General features: G+C 44.9%; 2 protein-coding genes across 2 annotated transcripts in view; one reads left to right on the top strand and one right to left on the bottom strand.

The window, feature by feature from the left end:
* The window catches only part of LOC144687812 (uncharacterized), a 64,457-nt gene extending 47,050 nt beyond the window's left edge, over positions 1-17,407 (bottom strand). Inside the window, exon 1 of the mRNA XM_078554327.1 lies at positions 17,257-17,407. The gene's annotated coding sequence lies outside the window, so the exon portion shown is untranslated. The remainder of the gene's footprint in view (positions 1-17,256) is intronic.
* A 271-nt stretch (positions 17,408-17,678) lies between these two features.
* The window catches only part of pla2g3 (phospholipase A2 group III), a 37,241-nt gene continuing 34,052 nt past the window's right edge, over positions 17,679-20,867 (top strand). The window contains exon 1 of the mRNA XM_078554320.1: positions 17,679-18,419. Within this exon, the coding sequence (XP_078410446.1) occupies positions 17,768-18,419 (652 nt within the window). The 5' untranslated portion in view covers positions 17,679-17,767. The remainder of the gene's footprint in view (positions 18,420-20,867) is intronic.

Raw genomic sequence — 20,867 nt, forward strand, 5'->3', positions numbered from 1 at the left:
AAAGATCTTCAGCCAGAAGTGCCAAGTGGATGATCCATCTCGGCCTCCGCTGCAGGTCCCCAGCATCACAGATGCCAGTCTTCAGCCAACTGGATTCACTTCACCAGATATTAAGAAATGGCTGAAGGCACTGGATAGTGCAAAGGCTATGGGCCCTGACAATATTCCAGCAATAGAACTGAAGACTTGTGCTCCAGAACTGGCCGTGCCACTAGCTAAGCTGTTCCAGTACAGCTACAACACTGGCAACTACCCGGCAATGTGGAAAATTGCCCAGGTATGTCCTGTACACAAAAAGCAGGACAAATCCAACCCAGTCAATTACCGCCCCATCAGTCTACTCTCGATCACCAGTGAAGTGATGAAAGGAGTCACCAACAGTGCTATCAAGCAGCACTTGCTTAACAATAACCCGCTCACTGACGCCCAGTTTGGGTTCCGCCAGGATCACTCAACTCCTGACCTCATTACAGCCTTGGTTCAAACATGGACAAAGGAGCTGAATTCAAGAGGTGAGGTGAGAGTGACAGCCCTTGGCATGAAAGCAGCATTTGACCGAGTGTGGCATCAAGGAGCCCTGGCAAAACTGAAATCATTGGGAATCAGGGGAAAACTGTCCGCTGGTTAGAATTATACCTAGCACAAACAAAGGTGGTTGTGGTTGTTGGAGATCAGTCATCTCAGTTCCAGGACATCACTACAGGAGTTCCTCAGGTAGTGTCTTCAGCTGCTTCATCAGTGAGCTTCCCTCCATCATAAGATCAGAAGTGGGGATGTTCGCTGATGATTGCACAATGTTCAGCACCATTCGCGACTCCTCAGATACTGAAGCAGTCCATGTCCAAATGCAGGAACACCTGGACAATATCCAGGCTTGGGCTAACAAGTGGCAAGTAACATTTGCGCTACACAAGTGCCAGGTAATGACCATCTCCAACAGAGAGAATCTAATTATCAGCCCTTGACATTTAATGGCATCACCATCGCTGAACCCACCACTTTCAAAATCCTGGGGGTTAGCATTGACCAGAAACTGAACTGGACTACCAATATAAATACTGTGGCTACAAGACAGTTCAGAAGCTAGAATCCTGCAATGAGGAACTCACATCCTGACTCCACAAAGCCTGACCACCATCTACAAGGCACAAGTCAGAAGTGTGATGGAAAACTCTCCATTTTCCTGCATGAGTGCAGCTCCAACAAAACTACTCCAGAAACGCCAGGTACCATCCAGGACAAAGCAGCCCACTTGATTAACACCCCATCCACAAACATTCACTCCCTCCACCACCAACACACAATAGCAGCAATGTCTACCATCTATAAGATTCACTGCAGGAATTCACCAAGGCTCCTTCGACAGCACCTTCCAAATCCAGATTGCTATCATCTAAAAGGACAAGGGGAGCAGACACATGCGAACAGCACCACCTGAAAGTTCCCCTCCAAGCCACACATGATCCTGACTTGGAACTTTATCACTGTTCCCTCACTGCCGCTGGGTCAAAATCTTGGATCTCCCTCCCGAACAACACTGTGGGTGTACCTACACCACACAGAGTGCTGCAGTTCAAGAAGGCAGCTCACCACCACCTTCTCAAGGGAAATTAGGGATGGGCCATTAATGCTGGCCTAGCCAATATTATGAAAATGACCTTTAATGAGAAAATGGAGGCCATATCATTTCTCAGAAAATGAAAGCTGGAGGGAGGTACATCAGATTGTTATCCCATTAGGGTACAGAAATGAGATTTTGAGGATTTCTCATGAAATTCCAAAGGGGGGACATTTAGGAATTAGAAAGACACAGGCAAAGGTACAGAAACATGTTTATTGGCCAGGATTGCACAGGAATGTAGTCAAATTCTGTGGAACATGTTATACATGTCAGGTGATGGGGGAACCATAAGCAGTGACTAAGCTGGCACCTTTAATCCCAATAACAGCATTGAAGAACCTTTTACTAGAGTCATGATTGATTGTGTAGGTCCCCTCCCTAAGACAAAAAGTGGAAATCAGTATTTACTGACAATAATGGATGTGTCTGCCAGGTTTCCTGAAGTAATACCTTTAAGGAATATTACATCTAAGAAGATTGTGGAAGAGTTAACTAAATTTTTTACTAGATATGGTTTACCTAAGGAAAAACAATCAGATCAGGGTTCAAAATTTATGTCATGGCTGTTTAAGGAAGTAATGAACAGTTTGGGGATAAAACAGTTTAAGTCAACAGCTTATCATCCTGAGTAACAAGGAACTTTGGAAAGATAGCATAAAACTTTAAAAACTATGATGAGAGCATACTGTCAGGATTATCCACAGGGTTGGGATGGAGGAATTCCATTCTTGTTATTTGCTACTAGGGACACTCCTAATGCAACCTTTTGAATTACTTTATGGTCATGAGGTAAGGGGACCACTGAAATTGATGCATGAGAAATTGGTGGGTCAAAATCCAGAAACTACTCTCCTTGATTATCTATCAAACTTCAGAGAGAGATTAGATAGAGCATGTGAGTTGGCTAGGGAACTTTTAAAGATATCACAGCAAGTGATGAAAGTGAAGGCAGGTAAGAAAGCTAAAGCTCACAGTTTTATTGCTGGAGAGAAAGTGCTAGATCTGTTACTGGTACTGAGTGATTCATTAAAGGCAAGGTCTAGTGGACCTTAGAGGATTGAAAAGAAATTGAGTGATGTAAATTATTTAATAAATACTCCAGATAGAAGAAAGAAGCAGAGGGTGTGTCATGTGAATATGCTTAAAAAGTACTTTGACAGGGAAGAGGAACAAAAAGAGGAGCGGTAGTTAATGAGAAGAGGCAGAAATGCAGGACTCTGAAATTGATTTTCCTTTAACCAAATTGGATAATGAGGGGTACTCATAAACTTAAATGTAGTATTGAGTTATCTTCCAGACAAGTGTCAAAGTGATTTGGAAAAGCTATTGCAGTCACACAAAGCTATTTAGGAAATAAGTTGGGGAGGACAGGTTTAGCTATACATGATGTCTCTCTACAAGCTTCATCTTCAATAAGGCAACACCCTTATAGGTTAAATCTGGCAAAGTTATCACAAGTACGGAAAGAAATTAATTTCATGCTTCAAAATGATATGATTGAGTCTAGTTGCAGTAACTGGAGTTCACCTATTGTACTGGTACTGAAACCGGATGGAACACAAAGACTGTGTGTGGACTATCGAAAGGTGAATGCAGTGACAAAAGTGGATTCATATCCTATACCACAGTTGGAGGATTGTATTGAGAAAGTGGGACAATCAAAATTTATCACAAAGATTGACTAGCTAAAAGAATATTGGCAAGTACCTTTATCGGAGAGAGCAAAGGAGATATTGGCTTTTGTTATGCCAAATGGACTATATCAGTTTAAGGTTATGCTATTTGGTATGAAGAATGCATCTGCAACATTTCAAAGACTGACAAACAAAGTAATTGCAGGTCTGAGCAATTGTGCTGTTTATATTGGCAACTTGATATTTTTCAGTCAGACATGGGATGAGCATTTACAGCATCTGGGAGAATTATTTACTCGATTACAAGAAGCTAATTTGTTGATGAACTTGGTTAAAAGTAAGTTTGCAAAAGTGCAAGTTATGTATTCAGGCCATACCATTGGACATGGTAAGGTGGCTCCAAGAGATGTGAAAGTCAAAGCTATTGTGGATTTCCCAGTACCTATGACAAAATGGGAAAGTTTTGAGATTTCTGGGTATAAGTTGGTTTTACTGGAAATTTGTACCAAATTTTGGCAGATTGGTTGCTCCACTGGCGGGACTATTAACAAAGAACAAGAAGTTTCAATGGACACTGGAGTGTCAGAAGGTATTTGATAGTTTGAAAACTATTAACTACGACACCAGTTTTGGCAGTACCCAATTATGCCAAGCAGTTTAAGTTGGCCGTTGATGCAAGCAATATAGGCATTGGGGCCGTACTGCTACAAGACGACAACACTGGAATTGAAAAACTGATAGGGTATTTTTCACAGAAGTTGAATGCACAGCAGAGAAGATATTCAATGATTGAAAAGGAGATGTTGGGTTTGGTGTTAGCGTTGCAGCATTTTGAAATCGATGTGGCAAACAATTCGTCAGAAACAATTCTTTATACAGACCGTAATCCTTTAAAGGTTCTGGACAAATATCGAGGCAAAAGTGCAAGGCTATTCAGATAGAGCTTATTACTGCAACCATTTAATCTATAGATTATACATGTTGCTGGTAGAGGAAATCTGTTCGCAGATGCTTTATCAAGAGTTTGAAGCTTAAAGGGAAAATTGGACATTTTAAAACCTGGACACTGAACTGGATGATTTATGCTAATACCAAGGATTTGTATATATATATATATATATATATATACAGTTATGTTAATGCATGCATCTGGTAATAATGTATTAAGCATAGGAGATAGTGTAAGATGGGTTAATAAAACATGAAGCTGTCATTTACAGTTATGACAGTTCAAGAAGATATAATAATGTTATTGGAAATTCTTTTTTAAAATAGAGTTCTAGTGGGGTCTGTGTGTGTGTGTGTGTGTGTGTGTGTCTTAATTGGATTAAAACCAGCTAGTCTGTGTGCTTTGATGTAAACGTAAGGAGGGTAAGTGTAAATTTGCATTTGTTAAGAGAAACCATTCAAGACTGTGGGTGAAATCTTATACCTAGCTAGAAGATGCCAAGCAATGTGTTTATCTTTCAGCTTACTAATAAAATAGGTGGAATGAAAGGATGCTATTGTTAGAAGTGGTAAAGTTAAAAGCCTAGTGATACAATGGAAAATTTACATTCAAAGAGAAAGGTATGTATAAAGGAGAAAGGACATTGTGTGTAAATTAGAGGCATTTTAAGATTCAACAAGTGTGAGAAGCTCCAGCCCATAAGCCTCAAGCTGCTGTCTGCAAGGACCCAGAGCGGAAAGAAACTCATTTTGAATGTGACTGTCCAGGTATACTTTGTCAGGTGTCTGTTTAAATCTATGAGATTTACTGTTGCCTTATCAGGGGTGTAACTGAGAGTCAGAGAAGTAGGGGTTTTTTATGGTTATTATAGTAGTAATGTTATAGACATATGTATGTGCTTACAATCTTTGTATTAATAAATGTTTAATTTAGTTTTTTATTAAACCTCTTGCGACTCGGTGGTCTTATTACTACAGAATTCAAAGGCTGCATCTTGAAACATACAAATTGCAAAAATGGGTTATGACAGTTGTTTCAAGTTTCCCTCTGGGATTTGAACAACTCAGCCTCAGGGAGATTAAGTACAGAATAAAAGTTCATAAATCACAAAGTTAAAAATTATTTAGGCATATCCCCTCATGTGACAGTGAAAAGTGACAAGAAAAACAAGAAGGACGGGCAGCTCACAGGCAGGAAGAAGGTACTGAAATCCAATTTGCAGCCACTGTGTTTGCCATTGCTTAGTAAGACACAGGAGAGGACTGTTCAGCTGAAGAAGTATTTAACTCAAGGTAGTTAATTGAGTTGCAGCAAAACGTTTTGCAATTAAAACAGTTATATCAGGCAGCGCACTCAGAAACAGAGGGAAAATAGATTCCAGAATGTTAATACCTTAAGGGTAATAATTACCTTTAATGAGAAAATGGAGAGTTGCAAGGCCAGTGTCTAATCACTTCACACCTCCTTTAAATAATCCATCTTTCATGAAGAGCCACATTTATGGAATGCGACTCCTTTAAAAACGGAATCTCAATTCCGAGGAGGGAAGAGTGAAACTTGTTTTCAGAGTTTTGCTGGATGGGATCGTATCTAATATTTTGAGTCAGCTGACACTTGGGGCAGAAGTTTTCGCTGGGCGTGTAATTGATATGCTCAAGTGTAAAATGAGCTCAAGCGTAAAACGTAAAACCTCATCCACGGGTGGGATAAAAAGGGTCAGCAGCATTGCCAGTGTGAGTAGTGAGGAGTTTGGAAGATAGTTTGCTGCTGGTGACTTATTGGTTTTTGGCAGCTTCATCTCTGTTCGGGGCTTCATTCTTAGCACTTCCAGGATTCATTTCAGGACTCATTGGTGCCTCCAAGGACCCCTGAGGATTTGGACCATGTGGACCCTTCCAGGTATCAGACAGCCTTCTGTAAGCCTGGTCACGGGGATTGTGGTCTCCACTGGAGGCACCTCCTCTGAGGAGGAAGAGAGGGGCAGAAGGGAGAGGAAGCCAGGTGTCCTTATGCAGCTTCCAGGGGAGCGACCTGTGGGAGGAGAGGTGCAGGCACAAGGCCAGCAGGCAGTCCAAGGTAGGAGGGGCCACAGAAGACGCCACTATCCTGCTGCTGGGGTTTACAGGCGGCGATGCAGCTACCTCAATATGTCCAAGGTGCAATGGTGAAGGAGGCTCCCCATCTTGAGGGGGAGTGACCTTCATTTTCAGGTGATTGGGCCTGAGATCAGCTCCGACTGTGTGGGTGGACACCCATGCCGGTGGCGCTGAAGGTCACAGTGGCCCTCAACTTCTATGCATCTGGCTCTTTCCAGGGGTCAGTGGGAGATCTGTGTGGAATCTCTCAATCAGCTGTCCATTGTTGCATCAAGCTGGTGACTGATGCTCTGTTCAGGTGGGTATTGACTTTCCTTCATTTCCGTATGGACGAGGTCAGCCAGGCTGCACTTTGCAGTGATTGCTGGGTTCTCCCGCATCAAGGGTGCCATCGACTGCACACATGTGGCCATCTAGGCGCCAGCGGGTCAGCTGGGTGCCTTCATCAACAGGAAGGGCATCCACTTCATGAACATGCAGATAGTGACCACACGATGCAGATTTTGCAAGTCTGTGCAAGGTACCCTGGCAACTCCCATGACGCGTAGATCCTGAGTCACTCCCAGGTGCCAAGGTTCTTTAGTGGTCCAGCCTGACTGGGTGGATGGCTGCTGGGTGAGAAGGGCTATCCCTTGAAAAGGTGGCTCATGACGCCTCTCCGCTATCCAAGAACAGAGGCAGAGCAACGTGATAACAGGTGTCATGCCTCCACAGGGGCAGTGGCAGAGAGAACCATAGGTCTTCTCAAGATGCCTGGACCGTTCAGGGGGAGCACTACAATACACTCCAGAGTGGGTGTCACTGATATTGGTTGCATGCTGTGCTCTCCACAATCTGGCAATGGCAAGGGGGGACCCACTGGAGGAAGAGGATCTTGACGCAGGTCCACAGGCCACAGACGATGAACCCAGTAGTGAGTCAGAAGCAGACCACGGTGAGGAGAACACTGAGGGCTTGGAGGCAGACCTCTGTAACCTCCAGGGAGGCAGGGACACCAGGGACACCTTGATCCAATGCTCCTTCAGCTAGGCTGCCAAATAAGTGCTATCACCTCACCCCAGGGCTGCCGCCACCATCCTGGATCTCTGAAATGACCCATTTCCTTGCCCCCATGATACACTTCAGTGCCTGTGCAATAAAGTTTCAAGCCATCCACGTCCAGCATTACATATTGGCCTACCCTGCAACTGAAAAACAAATGAAGCAAACTCAGGCCAATAACACAAAAGCAAATTCAATATAATGTTGGCACTCAAAGATTATGAACATAACAATATCAGGCGTTGATGGTCACACCATTAAAAAAATGAGAAAAACAAAAGATCACCTGGTGAACAGCATCCCTAGTGCTCATGGTGCTTTAAACTTAACTTTGCGAGTGCTACATCTTGGCGCTCGCCCCCTGCTGGCAGCGACATTGCAGGCAGCCTGCTGACTCTGGTGTCTCGTTGGCCTTGATGACCTTGGCCATCATCCTCTGGCCAGTGGAACCTGTGCTGGTCCCGCCTGGGAGGGAGCGGCCAGTGCCACGGCTGGCATCTCCCCAGTCATCACAGCCTCATCAGATGCCACGGTCACTGGCAGAGGGGCGGAGGGGCTGCTGCCATCATCTGGAGGGCCTGAGAGGAGCCCACAGAGATGATAGGCAGCTCATGTGCCAACATGAAGTCACTGTGGACCTCCCTGCTCGCCATTGATGGATTGGCACCTAGCTGGGATACTGGGTGCCTCTTCCATCTCACACACGGACACTGACCACCTGAGGTCAGTGCCTGTGTGAGGGCTTGCAGATCCGAGCGCAACCCCTTGAGCCTCTGATTCTGTTCCTGGAGCTGCCTCTCCAGGAGAGTCGCCACTCTCTCAATGGAGGAGACAGTGTGCTTGGCCATGAGGGTCAACGCAGTGCTAATGTTCTGCATGGACTCCTCCATCACAGAGACCATGGCACGCATGCCCTCATGGATCTCTGACAGCTCCTCCTGCACATCCCGCTGGACATCCAGTATCTGCTGCCTAATGGATGACTCCAGAGCCTCATCATCTGCCTTTGTCTGAACATTGTTCTGGTCTCCAGCAGTCCCCTGACTGCTGGCACCCTGGGCACTCTCTGCCTCCACCTGCACCTCAAGTGAGTTGAAATGCCCTCACCGCTGTGCACCGACATTCTAGCCGAGGATCTAACGCCCACCGGAGGTGTTGGTATCTGCGCTGGTGCCTGCTTCAGAGGGCAGGTGTGACACAGATGCTTCTGGAGCCTGGTGGTCCTCCAGTGTCAGGGATAGCTCCTGGAGGTCCTGAGAATGCTGCTTTGAGGCAAATCTAATGGAGAAGAAAGACAAGTCATCACATTCACTGTGCATGCCTGCACCCTGGTGAGACCATGGAGGCCTGCATCATGGTGCCATTGTCTTTCAATGATCAACGGGGAATCCAATTTAGAGGCTCCCATCAATGATGAGACTACACAAGAATGTTTGCACCACCCGAAGCTCTCACCTCAGTGGACTGCACTCTTACTTTCGTCTGACACCCCAGCCTTTCCGCGGCCGAGTGCATGGTACTTCTCAAGCTCCAAGGCGTGCTGCTCCAATCTGGTGAGGATGAGGAGGCATGGGGGTCCTCCGCTGGTCCGCAACCTCTCAAATGTTGTTTGGGACATCTTCCCCGGAAAGGGCAGAGGGGCATGGATTAGTCCCCTCTCTGTCTGCAGTGCCATTGCAGCCTGGCCAACCCCTCCTGGGGAACACCTCCCAAGGCACATCCAAGTTGTGGCCCTTGAGATGCACAGCACTCAGTCCAAGCAGCCAGGGCTCAACCCCTTGGCCAACTCCAGCATCACTGACAGTTGGCACTCAGACTCGAACACCCCTGGGCTCCACGAGGGGGACGCTCAGACTTTAACACTTCAACACACTGATCCATGCCAACACGGTACTCACTCTTCCTGAGCGCAGCAGTCATTAAACTTCCTGCGGCACTGGACCCAGGTGCGCCGCACAACATCGTGGCTGCTGACGAGTGCTGCCACCTCCTCCCAAGCTCGTTTTGTGAGGTGTGGTGGCCTCTTCCTTCCATCCCTTGGGACAAGGATGTCCCTGCTGGCAGCCATCTCCTCCAGGAGAATGGCGAGGCACATCCGAAAAACTGGGGGTGCTGAGTGCCCAACCGACCTCACCTCCCGCCTGGCGTCAGCATCTGCATTTGAGGCCATCCCCTTGCAGCAACTCTGTGTCCAAGGCAGGCGGTCTCCCTGGGGCTGCCTGTGCCATTTTTGAACTGGCTGCTGGGTTACCATTGGACCTGGGGACCTGGACAGGCCCCCACCCCTTCTTGAACACTTAGCAGCCACCGTTCACGCTTGGCGGACCTTGATTGACCAGACAGTGTGAAATCGCAGTCACGGCCCTGATCACGGGCAGTGGTCTGTTTCGGGGCCGCTCCTGCTTGCCCCCACTGTGCCACTCCCCCTCTAAACGGCTGGAAAACCCTGGCCAACGAGAAACAACTGGAAACCATCACAACTGATGCTGTACAATAGGAGCTCAAAATCTGCCTGTTGCAGCTTGCATTCTAGCTCCACCTATCAATCTTAATTTCATCCACCTTGGTTTCTCCCTGATATCCTGGGTCAACTGCATATTCCCTGAGGTCAAATTCTGCCTGCAAATGTTTCAGGGGGAGATTTATGGCACACTGTGTATCGTGTCACCTTCCATAGTCACTGCTGAGCTGCCGAGCCCTCAACGATTATTCCTTTAACTTTTCAGCCTGTGGTCATAATTCCACTGTCAGATATGAAATTACCTGAATGCCACGTGCAATTTAGCATCAGCAATATGACTGGGTTTATGCCTTATTTATTGTTCCTATTTAATGGGCACATGCCTCTGACTGCAGCAGGGAAATGTTTGCTGGAAGTTTATAGTTTGCCTCCTGACTGACAGGCTATCATTGTGAGCTTATTAACAATTCTGGCCCAGGGGCTCATTTTTTTTAACTAAGGGGAGGATGATGACAACATTTGCTTTTAAAAGGCTCCAAGCCCTCACTCGTGTTTTCTTTTTCCACCAGGTTGCAATGGTTTCTGACCTCAGTGATCAATGGTGCAAAACTCTGCAATCGTCAGGCATGATGATTGCATCAACTGTATAATGGAAAGGATCCAAACCTTTTATGAGTATGCTTGGGCTTAGTAACTACAGATCGTTATCAAAAAGAGATATAAACTCTAGGGTGAGAGCTATGAATGGTGAAAAATATCAACTTTGTTATTAGTGAGTGTAGATCCACAACATTGTAATCAGACATCAATTAGCACCAATTTGGTAGTTATGCTCAAACAGATCCTAGTGACCGCTACAATGGGAACTGGAACTGGTTATAGAGTGGGACGAAAGGCAATTTGCATCTGAAACTAACATGAGTTTGACAATATTTCCATCTCTCTCTTTCATTCTAGGTCCAACATTCTTTCACTCTCTCAATAATGTTATCTCTCTTTCACTCTCTCAATAATGTTATCTCTCTGATATGATACTCCAATATTCACCTTCATGTCAAAGACAAAATACACTATCAAATGAGAACTTCTCTCTCTAAACTTCAACCATACTCCATGTTATCCATTCTACAATGCTCCTTTAAATTTTCCCCCATTGTTGTTCCTAATTTGTAAAATAGCTAAAAGCTTCTTCCTTCTCAGCAACTTTTAAGAGCATAAGAATATAAGAAATAGGAGCAGGATGAAGCCATTCAGCCCTTCAAACCTGTTCTGCTATTCAATAAGATCACGGCTGACCTTCTAGCTTAACTGCTTCCTCTTCCCTAATCCTTTCATTTCTTTAGTATCCAAAAATCTTTTGATCTCTGCTTTGATTACACTCAATGGCTGAGCATCCACAGTCCTCTGGGCTAAAGAGTTCCAAAAAGTCACAAGCCTTTGGCCAAAAGTGTCTCCTCATCTCAGTCCAAGTTTTGATTTGAACACATTGAGGATGTTAGAAAAGAAGAAGAGCCTTTTAGCTAATTTATTTGCAAACAAGGAACAAACAAGAGGGGAATGCTCAAGAGTGCTTGCCACAATAGAAAGTGTAAAATACAGTAAACCTGGAGTCTAGAAATGAGAGGAAGAGAGATTACAATCACTTTTGTATCCTGCATAAGGTACACGTTAGAAAGCACTTCCCATTGAAAGACAATAGTTCTTAAGCAGAGCCTGACATGTTAACATTCCAAGTGTTGCCAACTCTCCACTGCCCCGGTAGGTCACACTTTGTAAAGGGATTAGATAGATACCCAAAGGCAGGAATTAAAGCAGGGCTGCTGGTGTGTCACAGCTGCACATGCCCTACAGTCCTTAAGTGAAAGAGCACCTGTCTCCTGTGGCCATCTTAACATTAATCCCAACAGTAGATTAAAGAGACAAACTCCAGTCTGTGTTCTGTTTTGGGTCTTCAAAATACCCCTTAAATCAATAACACTGAATGATGGTGAACCTGCATTTAATTACAGGTTCCAGTGTACAGAAAGTAATCAGCTGACTTCTGAAGTACATTCTAGTTTCCTGAGGCTATACCATAATAGGAATTTTTAAAATCTGTGTAGTTCTTTTACTGTTTAATTCTTGTTTTCATCTTATGAGCTGGCAAAGTGTAAAATCATTCCGAGGAATTCAAATGTGGATTTTTCTGCCAGTTTATTTTCCCCTCCCATTTTCTTTCATCTTCTCCTAGAGGTATTGAAGTTTGCTGCGGTTTAGTTCTGGGAATGTTGGCAGTGCTCCCATGCTTTATTTAAGTGGCAGTTCGTCACATGTCATTGAATTGTTCATCCCTTGCTGCATCACAACAGTGCTGATCCCGTCTTTCCAATATCCACACACAAGCTTTCAACAAGTTGTCAGTGGACAATGAAGAGGAATTTTTTCTCCACGGCCTGGGACATTTATACTTATTTCAGCATCTCCACCATCATCCCAGCTGTTATTAGCTAATTCAGTACAAAGCAGCATTCAAGCCTGGAACCATCTAAACACTGTGTTTATCTTAAACAGAAACAGAATTACCTGGAAAAACTCAGCAGGTCTGGCAGCATCGGTGGAGAAGAAATCAGTTAACGTTTCAAGTCTTCACGACCCTTCGGCAGAACTGAAGCATAGTTAGGAGAAAGGTGAAATATAAGCTGGTTTAAGGTGGGGGGGGCGGGGGGAGAGAGAAGTTGAGGGTGTGGTGATTGTGGAGATAAGCAAGCAGTGATAGGAGCAGATAATCAAAAGATGTCACAGACAAAAGGATCAAAGAGGTGTTGAAGGTGGTGATATTTGTCTAAGAAAAGTGCTAATTAAGAATGGAAGACAGGACACTCCAGGTACAGCTCTAGTGGGGGTGGGGTGGAAAGACTAACAAGGTTTTAGTTTTAGATTTAAAAATAATGGAAATAGGTGGGAAAAGAAGAATTATTGAAAAAAAAGGGAGGGGGGAGAAACGGGGTGGGGATGGGGGGAGGGGGAGTTTAAGATCTAAAGTTGTTGAATTCAATATTCAGCCCGGAAGGCTGTAAAGTGCCTAGTCGGAAGATGAGATGCTGTTCCTCCAGTTTGCGTTGGGCTTCACTGGAACAATGCAGCAAGCCAAGGACAGACATGTGGGCAAGAGAACAGGGTGGAGTGTTAAAATGGCAAGCGACAGGGAGGTTTGGGTCTTTCTTGCGGACAGACCGCAGGTGTTCTGCAAAGCGGTCGCCCAGTTTGCGTTTGATCTCTCCAATGTAGAGGAGACCGCATTGAGAGCAACGAATGCAGTAGACTAAGTTAGGGGAAATGCAAGTGAAATGCTGCTTCACTTGAAAGGAGTGTTTGGGCCCTTGGACGGCGAGGAGAGAGGAAGTGAAGGGGCAGGTGTTGCATCTTCTGCTTGCTTATCTCCACAATCACCACACCCTCAACTTCTCTCTCCCCCCACCCCCCCACCTGAAACCAGCTTATATTTCACCTTTCTCCTAACTATGCTTCAGTTCTGCCGAAGGGTCGTGAAGACTCGAAACGTTAACTGATTTCTTCTCCACTAATGCTGCCAGACCTGCTGAGTATTTCCAGGTAATTCTGTTTCTGTTTTGTATTTCCAGCATCCGCAGTAGCTTTTAGCTTTTTGTTTTTATCACTGTGTTTATCTTCTTCAGCTCCCTGCCTGAAGGCAGGTCAAAGTTACAGCACCACAATCTTCTCTGTGGGTAGCAGAAGGAGGCAGGCCCTGAATCCACCCCAGCCAGAACAGGGATCGAAACTCATGCTGTTGACATTAATCTGATCCACACCGGCCGTCCAGCCAACTGACCCAACCGGCCCCTAAAGAGTCTGCGTTGCTCTGGCAACATACACTTTTACATGCATGTTGTAGTCCAAAGCTATGAATAGTGATGGTAGAGGCTCATCATGTGGCTGACCAGGAATCTCTCCTGTCTTACCGCCTGCCATTGGCACATGTTGGAAGGATTTACAGATTGATACTCTTTAGCTGTGTTATGAACTCACCTTGCTTGGAAATCAAGTCCCGGAGTGGGATTTGAAGCCAGAGCTTCTGGCTCAGAGGCAGGGACGCTACCACCGCATCATAAGATCTCCTTTGTGTGTTTATACTTGTCATAAAACACAAAGGTCTGTACATTGGGGGAAGGCAGGATTCAAATTGACTGATGCCTTCTGTGCTTGTATAGTTTGCTGACACTGTGTGAAAACACAAAGAATGGAAAGTGGAAATCTCCTGCCAAACTGTAATCCAATAAAGTTAGTGCTTTTACTAGAGACAAAAAAACTGAAGCAACATACTATATTGATTCAACTCAAGGCCCATATAGTTGTTGATCTGGTTTTATTATTAAATAAATAGCAAATGTTGTATGACTGATATGAATGTGTTTATAAGCATGAAAATATTTCAGTGTCAGATTGCTATCTTACAAACAGAACTGGGCTTGCTCTGTGAGCTCAGTCTCTTAATGCTAGCCACTTTATCAGAAGTTTAGAATACTCTGTTTCTGAATTATTCCACAGTTGAGTCTACTCTGCAGACAATAAGAGATAGCTCAGAGTGAACTACTCTCCCATAAGTGAACTACGCTCCCATAATGGAACAACGTTTTCACGTTGACTGCCATCGCACACAATGCTGCTGTCCATTGTCTCACACCCCACATTAATGCGGAAGCAATCCCATCTGAACATTTTTGATGCTGCAACTTTTATCTTTATCTTTCCCCTTATCATTGCATAAAGTGACAGCACAGTGAGACCATGACCGGAGTCAGACCATTGGCGACAGCCCAAAACACTGTGACTGAAAGCAGTTAAAGAAGGCAGCTAGTGTGATAAGGAATGGAGGGGGCAAATGCATAAGGTTAAAAAAATTTTGTTCACCCAACTGGAGTGCACAAAAATTTGCCGTTGTGCTTCAGTGGCCAACTTACTGAGCAAGACATGTATCTTTGATACATAGTGCAATAAAGAGAAGTAACTGGCCTTTTTTTTGGCAACTATCCTACAAAGAAACAGTATTGCTGTAGATAATAGTTGAACTTAGTCCACTTGTAGAACAAAGTCTGGAAGACTTTTACTGACATGACAATGGTTGTCCAGGTAGAGTTACAATATTACTCTCAAGTAGCAATAAAACACACATATGAGGGTACAAGGGACTTGGATGAAAGATTGAAGTGCTATTTGTTACTGATATTGAGAAATGAACAAATTTCAGTGTTCCAAATTATCCAATTTTAGTGTAGAATTGAAAGGCATATCATGGATTGAAATTCCTCAGGATAAAATCACGATGATTATTCCAGCCCACCACTGCATTCCAGAACTGACCCCGCTGGAGTTTGCAGGTCAGTAGGAGAACAGACATGCTTCAGGTGAACACAAGCACCCGTCTATCCCACATGGCTAGGAAATCCGGCCCATGCCTGAAATGGTCGGTATGGGGAGTTGCCCAGGTTCTCCATGGCTTCAACCATGTAATTTTCAGCCTCACCAAACAGTAAAAATGTTTTAAAAACTGCCCTCCTTTGGGTGGAATCTTACTGCCTTTGAAAATACTCTTCTCGGCAGCCCCACCAGGAGAGGTTGGCACAGCTCAGGCAGTAAGGAGAGCATGAGGAATGGAGGGTTCCCCGGGGATCTGCATCAAAATCAAAACTGCTGAGGGCTGAAGTCAGTGGGCCTCTTGGACTGGAGTGGAAACCCCTCCTGAGGAGCTGTTTGGACCGCGGAAGTGGCCATTCCTGCCTGCGGCTCTGATAGCCAGCTGGCCTGCTGCTGGGAAGACGCCTCCATGGAGCCACTCCGCAGAAGGTTGCTCTGATGCTGGGAAGAGTCCCCTGCATTCCCCTCAATAGGCTCTTAATTGGGAATTATTGACCACCCACCTCAGCTGGGCTGGTAGCCACCTCAGTTGTTCACCTGCCTCCAGCAAGATCACCCAGAGATAGGAACGCATCAGCCTGCCAATCTGATGCCCTCACGTTCAAGTTTGATTGTGGTCCTGCTTTCATACCCAGTTTGGCAGGACCTGGAAGATTTCGCCCTCTGTCCATGGCTCAGGACACTTCCCTCCTCGGGACCCTGCTGCTCGAGCCAACTTTCATCAATTGTAGATCAGCACACCGAGACTCACTCAGTTTCTAAAGATAAGCTGGATTCCCATGGAGCCTGGTTAGCAGGAGCTCCTGGTGTAGCATGTGCCCACCCTGAGTCCACTCCCAGAAAAAAAAGAGATATGCATTTTGACCAGGTGTCTGCTATCATCCAGGGGTTTCTACTAAAGAATGGCTGAACACTCACAGAATTTTGGCCCTTTTATATAAATGTTTAAAAGCTGAATCATTTGTCACAACGTCTTAAACTACAGTAAGATGAAAGTATACATTTCTCATTCTGCTATTTAGCTCTTATGTCTTCAGGTTCCTATTCTCCCCGATCCTCCTGCTGGTCTTCACAAGAGCTTCTGCTGGGGTGGAAACTCTTGTACTGCTCATTCTACAAGAAGGCTTGTATTTCTATAGCACTTTTCAGGGCATTCAAAAGTATTTTATTACCAATTAAGCACTTTTTTGTGATCACTATTGAAATGTAAGAAACACAGCAGTCAATTTACATATAGCAAGGACCCATAAACAGCAATGAGGTAATGGTATTTCTTGAGGGATAAACATTGACCAGGAGGACTCACCTGGCTTTCTTCCAATATTGCCATGGGATCTTATATGTTCACCCGAGTCAGCAGACAGGAGTTCCGTTTGTCTGAAATGATCTCTGACAATGCAGTACTGCCTTGATACTGTCAGCCTAGGTTCTGTGCCCAAGTCTCCATCACAGCTATGATTGTAGATCTAACTCCTGATAGAATTACTGCACAGAAACAGAGCTGTTCAGCCCAATCAGCCTGTGCTCCACATAAACCTCCACGGACTCTTATTTTCCTTCAGCTCACTTTAGCAACATAGCTTATTCTTTTCTGCCGTGGATTTATCTAGCTTCCCCTTAAATACATCCATTTGCCTCAACTACTCCATGTACCAACTCCTCTTCAATCACCATTTGCCTCATTATTGTTAATATTCGTTATTAATTAGATACTATAACCGGGAGAGTTAGGGTGTACAAAGAGAACTGGATCTATGGGCTCAATGACTTCTTCCCCGTGTTTTTTTTAATCAAGTTTTGCACCCTGGTTAAGATTGGTTCTATAATCCCACTCATCGCACTAGTGCCGCAGCCCAAACTGACACCAACATAGATTAAGGATATGGCTAATCAGCACCAACCATTACAACACTTGCACCAAATGAGTTTTGATCCAGTGTCAACCTCATCACAAGAAGGTTTTCGTATGTGGTACCCTCAGCCCCAAGGGCTTTGATACGGGGGCTAAATTTCAATGAGGATGGGGGGGGGGGTCTACTCACCGGGGCTTCGGCGGAATCTGCGAAGTAGGGCGTTTCTTTTAAATATGAAGTGCAATTCTGGTGCAATTGACGCCATTGGATGGGCGTCAGAAACAAATTAACCCCGGACTTGTGTGTCAAGAATGCCTCTTGGAATAAGCAATTAAAACTCAGCGCAGTTGTGTTGAGTGTCAGGTTTTATATCGATGCGGATTCTCTCCGTCCACAAAACGTGTAGGGGGCGGTAACCCTGAGTTCGTTGCCTCATTTCGGAGTGGTTCCCAGGGCGGTTTCAAGGCTTTTTGCGGGGTGGAAGATACAAAATCCGAGGCAAAGGCAGGGCTAAAGCTAAAAACACGCCCCTCCTCGCCCAGACAAACCTCCGCACACCCTTTCAGTTACAATAAACCACACCCACCCCAGCCTGAATCAAAGCCTCAATGCAGACATTTAACCATTTGGTCCTCTTTTTAAAAAAAAATCATTCAGATTTCACTGTGCGCGCCTGTATTTAAGGGGAGACGAAGTTAGCATGCTTCTCGGTGGATGCCTGTTCAGCCTGTTGTATTTTTCCCAAATCCAAGGATACATGGCGCTGGCCAGGGATAGGCTGATGGGTTTATCCCGGAGGGACAGGTCTCTGTGCCATTTGGTCGCCAGCGACCCTTCAGCCCGCTCTTTGAGCTTCCTAGCCCAGCTCAGAGGGTTCCAGGATGGGGCGGTCCTCTTCCAAACCAGGTGGGACTGGCAGGGTCACCTGGAGCAGTGCATCATCTGGGAGGAGAAGCGCATGATCAGCGCTTACCTGGCCTTTTGTCTCGACAAGTGGGAGAAGCCACTGCCTCCCCCAACTTTCCTGAGAGCATGGGACTCCCAGCTGGACCTGGATTTACGACATCTGGAGGGGTGGGGGGTCAACTGCTCGAATCCGCTGACCTCAGCTGCCGCTCCTGGCCTCTGGGACCCCCCCGTGTCCCCAAGCAGGCTCCCGCGGGGAAGGAGGAGCGCATCGCCTGCCCCCGCGGGGGGTCTCTACACCCCGAGGAGACTCAGGTTCCTCCGGGACCCCATCGCCGCCGCTGCTGCCCAGCGCAAAGGAGCTAGCCGGAGGCGGCGAGGCTGGACCTTTCCTGGAACCATTTGGTGCGGAGCTGGAGACTCTGCTGAAAATTTCAGTGATTTAGGTAAGAGATTTAGAGTTTTTCATACCATTTTTTAAAAAAAAATCTATCACAGAATCAGAAAAGCTACAGATCATTGAGGACATTTGTCATCTGCAGTTTCTAAAAAACGTACGCGGTAGTCCCAACAATTAAAATGTCTTTTATGCAAAGCTTCGTTTGAATTTTGTGCAGATTCAATGCGGTAACACGAACAGAAGATTCCATCATAAGCTCGCATTCATATTTTGACTTTAATGTAAAAGAAACACCCCAAATGGACGTTGCCAGGAAAGGGATGTGAGCGACGGAGGGAAAGATTAACAGGGGATGACCAAAACCCGGCTAACCAGGCGGGTTTGGAGAAGACTTTCAAAGAAGCAGAGGCTGGTGAGCATGCAGAGGAGGGTGGGGATAGAGTGGAGCCAATGCCGCTGGTGAGCTAAAGAGAGGGAGTTGTATAAAAATAATCATAAACTTGAGGTTTGAAGGGTGCACAGAGCATAATATAAGACCTGAAGGACAGAGATAGGCTGCAGCAATACCATGAAGGAATCTGATTAGAATGAGTTGTTTAGATTTACTGTGTTACAGGACAGGGGCCAGTGTCAGTCAATGATGGGTGATTGGGAATCGTATACAACAGTGTACAACTTGCTGTGCTTTGGATAAGTGGGAGTTTGTGGAGGATGGGAATAAGATGGGAATCTTGGAATAAGCTAGAGGTGACAACAAACAAATAAGGCTTTCAGGGCAGGTGGTACAGTCAGAAACAGGTGGTTTTGGTGATGATTGGGATGTGGAGTTTAAAACTCAGCCCCGTATCAGGGATTCACACAGCTTGTTTCAGTATGAGTGAATGGATGGGAAGGAGACTGAAATCAGTGCTTGGAAGAGCATGGGTTAATAAGGGACAGCCAGTATGGATTTGTTGACGGCAACTTGTGTCTGACTAATCTGATTTGAATTCTTTAACAGGGTTGATTGATAAATGTAGTGCAATAGATGTATATATGGACTTTCAAAATATATTTGTTAATGTACCTCATAACTCATTTATTTAGAAAATAGAAGTGCTTGAGATTAAAGGGATGGTGGTAACTTGGGTACAAAATAGATGCGGAAGAGGAGGAAGAGTATTGGTGAATGGATGAGGGAGGGAAGGATGCTGTGTGGTCACTGAGGGCTCATTATGGGGATCATTGCTTTTTTTGTTATATATAAATGACCTGAATTTGGGTATGGTCTCTTTCCATGCTGCAAGATTCTATGATTTTAAGAGAGCAAAGTTTATAGTGGGCCCAAAAACTTTAACTTCCCCAATATTAAGTTGGAATAAATTGTGGCTCATTCATAACTTGATATTGGACGCATTACAGCAATAGGAACTTCCATTCATATAGTTATTTTGGTATATAAAATGTCTAAAGGCAATTAACATAGATGAGAAAAACATGATTGCAGCATTTGTATATGGCAGCATTTGTATATGACACCATAGGCACGCAAATGATACAAATTTTTTCTGCCTCTTCTCCATCGAACAATCAGAAGAGTTTTTTCTGAAGAGAATGGCCCTTTAAATTAGGGCCCTCTCTGAGGTAGCTGGCCCACATGACCATCCTTCATATGTCAGGCCACTATCGGCAAGCTTGTCACAACCAAGCTGAATCCTGTGTTCACCCAAATTCCCCACACATGCCTTTGCTAGAAGGGGCATGAGCTGCTTAGTAATTTCAGCATTTTCAGATTTCCACAGTAGTTTGCTCTTGAGCTAGGTGGGACACTGGATGGTGATCAGGTGGGGGAATTATAGAATTTCACAGCATAGAAGAGCATTCAGCTCACTGTGCCTTAACACATGATGGGTTCTGCATTCTTTACTCTGATAATCCTGTGTGTAAACAAAAAAGTCCTAATCGCTCTCTTTGCTCTCTTGATGATCTTAAATTTATGCGCTCCAATGAAAATTGTTTCTCTCAATTAGCTATATCAAAACTCTTAGCATTTTGAACATTTCTATTCCATCTTCTCTCAACCTTCTTTTCTCTAATGGAAAAAGCCCAGTCTCTCTAGTTTCTCTTCTTAACTAGAGCCTCTTTTTCCTGGTATCATCGTAATGAATATTGGTCTGCACCCTCTTCATCTTCTTGACATCCTTCCTAAAATGCCCAAAACTGGACATAATATTCTAACTACATTCTAACTAATCATTTGGATAGGTTTGGAATTATCTTATTGTTTGTATGCTGTACTCCTAAGTTAAAACAAAGGCTCCCATTAGCCTTTTTTTTTACAGCTTTAGCAACTTGTCCTCTCACTTCAAAGCCTTGTGTCTGAATCCTGAACTCTCTCTACTCTTCTAGTCTTTTTAATGTTTTATTTCTTTTTGTATGTTTTCTCATTATATTTTCTCCAAGATGCAACTGCTCACATCTCTCTACATTAAATTTCACCTGTCGAGTTTACTAA

Source organism: Cetorhinus maximus, chromosome 12, assembly GCF_964194155.1.
Source record: "Cetorhinus maximus chromosome 12, sCetMax3.hap1.1, whole genome shotgun sequence".
NCBI lineage: Eukaryota > Metazoa > Chordata > Chondrichthyes > Lamniformes > Cetorhinidae > Cetorhinus > Cetorhinus maximus.